The 6,560-nt window shown below is 34.2% G+C and overlaps 1 protein-coding gene and 1 long non-coding RNA gene across 3 annotated transcripts in view; one reads left to right on the forward strand and one right to left on the reverse strand.

The window, feature by feature from the left end:
- The window catches only part of LOC121428061, a 31,422-nt gene extending 29,369 nt beyond the window's left edge, over nucleotides 1-2,053 (forward strand). For both annotated transcript variants that reach the window (XM_041624637.1, XM_041624638.1), the window contains exon 13: nucleotides 339-2,053. In XM_041624637.1, the coding sequence (XP_041480571.1) occupies nucleotides 339-470 (132 nt within the window). In that variant the 3' untranslated portion in view covers nucleotides 471-2,053. The remainder of the gene's footprint in view (nucleotides 1-338) is intronic.
- A 573-nt stretch (nucleotides 2,054-2,626) lies between these two features.
- Nucleotides 2,627-3,928, reverse strand: LOC121428062. The gene is made up of 2 exons (XR_005971731.1): nucleotides 3,273-3,928; nucleotides 2,627-3,091 (listed from the first exon to the last, which is right to left on the reverse strand). It is a non-coding gene; the product is annotated as an uncharacterized LOC121428062 (long non-coding RNA).
- Between the last annotated feature and the right edge of the window lie 2,632 nt (nucleotides 3,929-6,560).

Raw genomic sequence — 6,560 nt, forward strand, 5'->3', positions numbered from 1 at the left:
CCTAACGTACCTGTAATGGAGCAAAAGTCTTGAAAAATACCTGTGTACCTTTCTAAAGTCAATCATAATATTTCAAAATTGATTAATAAGTACTACTGTATGTCCTTACAGTTTATTGGAAAATGAAATGTTTACTATAAATGTTCATTAATAGAAGGTTCAACAGAGCTCAGCAACACTTCCTGTACATAGTCATTGAAACATGATGTATCAAATAAGTTTCACAAGCTCAAGTGACGTTTTGTTTGTAATGTTATCTATAATATTAGTCATTTTTCCACCTAGATACCACAGATATTTTCTAGATATTGACAGAATATCATCCTTTGATATTTCAGGTTATGGTTCTGGCATCTTGGAAGCGTCTCAAGGCCAAGTCTGAACGCACGGGGGTGGTTTCACCATCCAATATGCTCAACGTAGAGAGTGAAACCGAACCCTTGCTTCCCTCTGATGACGTACAGGCATGAGAAAAGAATATGATCAATTCTTAATTCGATTGACGCCAAAACACCTTTAAACGTGGAAACCGAGCCTTTGCTCCGAGTATGTACCGCAGTTTTTCATTTAATCGGCACCTAAATATTCATGCTATCAACTCTTGACAGCAATTGATCTGCACTCGCTTTATCCTCTCTCTACTGTATAAGCTGTTATTTTCGCGTACATAATTTTTCTCGAAACGCGGGGCTCCTGACATTTCGCAGGTAGATGAATTCGCGATTGGAAGATGTACCAAACACTTCCACAGCATTTCAGAGAAGCAATGATAATGCAAAAAATGTGCAAAAACATGCTCCTCAAAATCCATGCTGGCATGTCTTTTGTACTTGTCCCTGTAAAAAACAAAGTGTGAAAAAGGTGGCTTATATTTCATTTTTCTTTGTGTACCTTTAGATCTGAAAATTCATCATGTCACAATCTGATCTGTAAAAGCAACTTTTGGAAATTGTGTTTTGTTAGAATTTTTTTTAATGTTAAGTGCGAAATGTTGAAATCTATGAACAGAATTCTTACACCTCAAGAGCCTCAGGTCATGTGACATGAATATTAATGAGTATGCAAATAGCTGCCAATGTACCTGTGTCAAGCATATGGCAATAAAATCAAATACTAAATAAACTACAAGCACTTTATGTTTTAACACTTTACATTATAATTACTATTACCTTGGTTATTGTTTCCTGGCATGCCCTTACTCTATGAATGCCCTTTTTCTTTTTTTCATTGCGTCACTGCCTGGCATACTATAGATTATGGGTTTTGAGAAGTGCAGGTATCACAAATCATCTAGATATGATATTCTAATGAAAAAGCAAAGTATGATTATTGGAAGAGTTATTAGCAGTACTAACATGAAAAATGCACTGTTTCTTGTCAATTGTTTTAAAATTTATGCAATGTAGTATATATATATTTGTAAAATAACTTGCTTTGATAGAATGCTCTACATGCATATATATGTTGGTCTAGAGCATCAGATGATGTCATAAGAGGGTCTTGATTATTTTATTTTTCATCCGTGTGGACGGAATAATTTGTACAATAATCTATGAAAAGCAGTACTACAAGGAGATATTGAAATCTAGATTAGTGAGACACTACTGAGATTTATCCAAGTTAAGCAAGGTATGAATAAGTGATGTGTTATAATTGGTACCGTTATTTGTTTAATTTGAATTATGTTTTACATTACAGTGTACATTTCCTTTTGTTGTTTTTATTTGTGTGGGAATTAATGTGGCAATGTTTGTATGGTCTTAAAATTGATTTATCTTACTAACAGGTCACAGAAGGGGAGAAAATTAATTAATTTTATAACGCATGTATATAAAGCTTTTCAAAAGTCTTGTTCAGCATAAAGTTGTGAATTAGACACACAGTGAAACTAGGCTATGCAAAATGGACTTAATTCACTGTTGCCGTAGTATAGGCGTTTCATGAACTGTATTTTGGTATAAAATAAAAGTAAAATCCAACAGATTTATCGACACAGATTTCCCATACGACACACAACATTATCTCCTCACTACCCTCGAGAACTTTATCATTGCCCCCCCCCAAAAAAAAATATATATATATATATATATAAGGTATGTATATTTATTTCAAGCATTCAGCTCAGAAATTGTTGACCAAATGTTTTGTATGACATTCATGGAATAGTCTTAAGCCGATGGAAATTGAAAACTGACGTAAGCACCTAAGAACATATGCCAGTGTGTATAGTGACTATAGTCATATGAAATTTTCATTAAAAACAGCTTTTGAAAACTTCCCTACCCTTGCCCATTAATCGCTAATGATATGCGTAAATACTTGCCAATTGCGTTCTCATTGTTTAAAAAAAGACATGGTAATCATATTCATAACTACAGCAGCAAATAGATATCTCTAAATTTTTATTTGTATCAGGGTGAATGAAAACTTGCCTTCAATAATCAATGTTTGAAAAAACACAATTGGTGTTATCTGAATCTTAGCCATTCAACCCTGTGATAGCTGTTACATTATCATCTAATTAACCAGCTTTTGTAATACTAGATGTACCTACGCAAATCTGTTATATAGGCCTTCTCCATGTGTGTAGAGTTGATACGTGCAGATTATTTTTTTTGCAGCTGGCTTGCTTGTTTTATAATCATTCATTAGTATAGTTCAATAGGTAAGTCCTACCCATAACTTTTCCCCAAATGCTTCAAATTACAACATGAAAGGAAAAATTGCATCATGATAATATGTTTCCAGTAATATATTACCTTTTTTTTTCATTTGCTATAAATTGCCTTTGCCTTGTGAGAAAAAATTGTCTGTGTCCCGTATATCTGGATGTGATATGCAGATTAATAGAATTTCATCCTAATATGAAACCATAGAGAGAACAGTGGAGTTTTCGACATACTATTCCAAGGACGGTCTTTCTGTCTACAACTGAGAGAATATATTGCAAAGATATTATATATGAATATATATTATTTTTAATTGATCTTTCATTTTGTGGTCGTCTTGTTATTTACAGCAAATTAAATTGATATCTTATCAGAGTGTGCAAAAAAAATGTGTTAAAAACTAATTTTGGAGTATAGTCTATCTACAACTGGGCGTTGTGGCGTGCGCCTGTAATCCAAGCTGTGGGGAAGTTACAAATTGATGCAGAGGTTCGAGCCCTGGTCACGTCTTTCGGATGGTGACGTTAAAGGTCGGTCCCAGACGTAAATAATCATATCTGATTGATACACGTCTGACAAAACTCAAATACACACACACACTACCATGTTATATTGAAATTATCAGGATGGTCATTTAATTGTCCAATTGTGGTTTTATTTTAGTTCAAGAGAATGTAGCAAACATGTATATACATGCTATATGTACATGTACAAAGACCAGGCCCATTGTTTAAAAATATTTACATGGGCAGCAAACAAAACCAAAGTATAAATGACAGTTTAATATAATGATCTGATTTGATCAATGCATGGATTTGTGTGTTTATGCCCAGTCAAATAAAATGATATGTATACCACTGACTGCTATCTATACAGACAATGCTTTATACTTCATGTATTTGTTCTTACATGGCATTTCAACTGAAGCTGTTGACTAATTTATGTTTCATATGTGTGCAATCATTGTCATGTAACATTTAGTTTCTGGTTATGTCAGTTTTGAGATAGAAGGACTTTTATTCATGTATCATATTGAACTCATTAATATCCTTCTCTCCTTGAGAAGGTTACAAGTTGTTTTTCTCTTCACTCATACAAGAGTACAATATGAGAGAAAACAACCTAATTTATATTTATGTAAAGTTAATTGATTTAGGGGGTTTTATGGGGATGGCTTATATTATACATACATGCATGAAGTTAATATGCAGCGATGAGACACATATATACATATGATAAGCAATATATCTGTTGTTTTTTTTTCTATAAAACATATGAAATGGTCCCAAAATTCACTAAAATGTGATATTCAATTAATTATTGAAACAAAGATGTGTTTTGAATGAAATTTATAACAGTTGAAAATATTTTTTTGTGTACGGTGCAAGATTTTATTTGTGAAGTTTGTGTTGATGCCATGTATTGAGCATACTTAATTCCCATTTTCACAATATCATAATACAATTTTCGTTGGTGTTTTCTTCTTTATGTTTTTTTTACAGAAAGTTATGACAAAACATATTGTTGTATGGTCTATTGTTCTGTTTAGTTAGTTTTAAGTGGTCACCAGTTTAACAAATATGCACATCATTTTTATTAGAGGTATATGGATCATTTAGCTAAATGAAAATTGATTTTAATGGTATAATTTCTATACAATTAAATTTTATGAACATCCTTTATTTTTGCTATTAAAGAAAATATGAAAATGGCATTATGTGCTTGTCTGTTTTATTTTTACCATGCATAATAAATGATGATGATGATGATGATGGTGGTGGTGGTGATGATGATGATGGTGGTGATGATGATGATGATGATAATGGTGATGATGATGATAATGGTGATGGTGATGATGATGATGATGGTGATGATAATGGTGATGATGATGATGGTGATGGTGGTGATGATAATGGTGATGATGATGGTGATAATGATGATGATGATGATGATGATGATGATGATGATGATGGTGATGGTGATGATGATAGGGAGGTGGGGCTGAGGTATAACTATGTTGGAGAATGACGAATTGCTATGATGAGGGCAATTTAAAGATTATATTTCTGTCTGTGGATGTTTATGGTTATGATCTTGGATTAGCAGAAAAAAGAAGTCATTGAAGCATCTCCCCCTTTTCTGCCGTCTTGAGGCCGAACAATTACACACGTCACACTTGTTCTATCCGCCTTTGACAGTGGCGATCACTTTCAATGTGATGTTGCTCCTACTTATCAATAGTTATTAGGAATGCCTACACTGATAAGGATACATTCGAAAAATAATCACATTTGTAAGACAAACCTAAAATTCACTCCTTTGTAATTGTACATTTTGTGTTTATCTATGGACAAAATGTGTCTACGCATAATGTAAACCTTTGTAAGGATACACATTAATTCTTTAAATGGATTGTTTTTCTTTTTGGTGTAATCATGATCCTTGCACACCCTTTATCGATGGATATCGTTGAACAAGGAGATTAATCACATTGACTATAGAGCTCGGTGTATGAGATGAGATAACATGGCTTGGTCCGGCGTGTCGCCCAAAACACCCCCTCCCCAAGACAACTCCGTCCGAATATTTGCTTATTTGATGGAAAAGCAAACTTAGGAAGCACTACAGAAGCCATTGAAAATCTGGTATACATTGCTCTATTGCGGAAAACAAACAGACCGTTTAACAAACAGGCTTCATCTACGGATGTACAATACACCTCTTAAACCGAGACGCTCCTTTTAATTTTGTTTGGGTTTTCTTTAACTTCCTTCCTCACAAGAGAACATCTTTTTCTTCTTTTTCAGCGCTTATATACCCACTTACCCAGCGCCTTACAGTATGAGGGGTTGGGGGTACCAATATCTGAGGCTTGGAGAGAAAACAGTTTTTGCTTTGACTTGTGGATCTTTCGATTTTTTCAGTTTCTGTAAGCTTGCTTTTATTCAGTCGAATTTTTTTATAAAATGAGACCAATTACATAATTCTAATGATGGCGGAAGCGAATGGATTTTCCGGAGTTATCAAATGACCGAGAACTCGATTCATTTAAACTGAAGTCAGTGATATTAGATGAAGTTTGGACATACCTCGGGTAAGAATACACTCGTAATTGACTTTTGTTATAATAGAAACGTAATTTTTAAAAATGGGTTTGTGATATGAGCGATGTCACCAAATTGTCATCATTTTCCTATTGGAATAGTTCATTAATAATAATAAAAAAAAATGTACAATGAAGGTTCCCCGAATTCCCAGACGGTTGTAGAGGTCGGACGTGTTTTGAAAGTGCTCTGACATTTTGTGCAATTTTACCGTTGTTCCTGACATTTTGTAAAAACGAGTTATATGATTGTTTCGGAAACTGGATAGTGAATATCAAGGATATACTCATTTTTCAATTGGATAACTTATTTGGATATTATCGAACGTTTTTTGCTTCAAATTTCTATCATTTTGGAGAGGAAAGTGTCAAAAGACTTCTAAAAATAACATCATTTACGCGTCATTGCGTAGCAACGCACGCACCTAGCTGACACGCGCTGTTATCTCTACGCAACCTGAGCCATTACGTAACAATACAAACTGGGCCTACTGATGCCAGCGCCACCGCAAGAAATCTAAGCAGCAAGCTGCTAATGAAGGAGATGATCTCCTTGATGTAATAAAGAACTTAAGAGATGAAGTTTCAATGCTTTCCAGCTCTATGAATAATAAATTCTTGGTTCTCGAATCTGCCATCAGTGATGTACGAGGAGGGCAGCAAGACATCGTTAGGTCTCTCTCTTTCTTGGAAGAAAAGTACGAAGAGATGAAAGTAACAACGGAGCGACTTGAGAGAGAGAATAAGGGACTTCAGAATGAGAACCAGGGCCCGTATTCCATAAACAA

This window comes from Lytechinus variegatus, chromosome 14 (assembly GCF_018143015.1).
Source record: "Lytechinus variegatus isolate NC3 chromosome 14, Lvar_3.0, whole genome shotgun sequence".
Classification (NCBI taxonomy): domain Eukaryota; kingdom Metazoa; phylum Echinodermata; class Echinoidea; order Temnopleuroida; family Toxopneustidae; genus Lytechinus; species Lytechinus variegatus.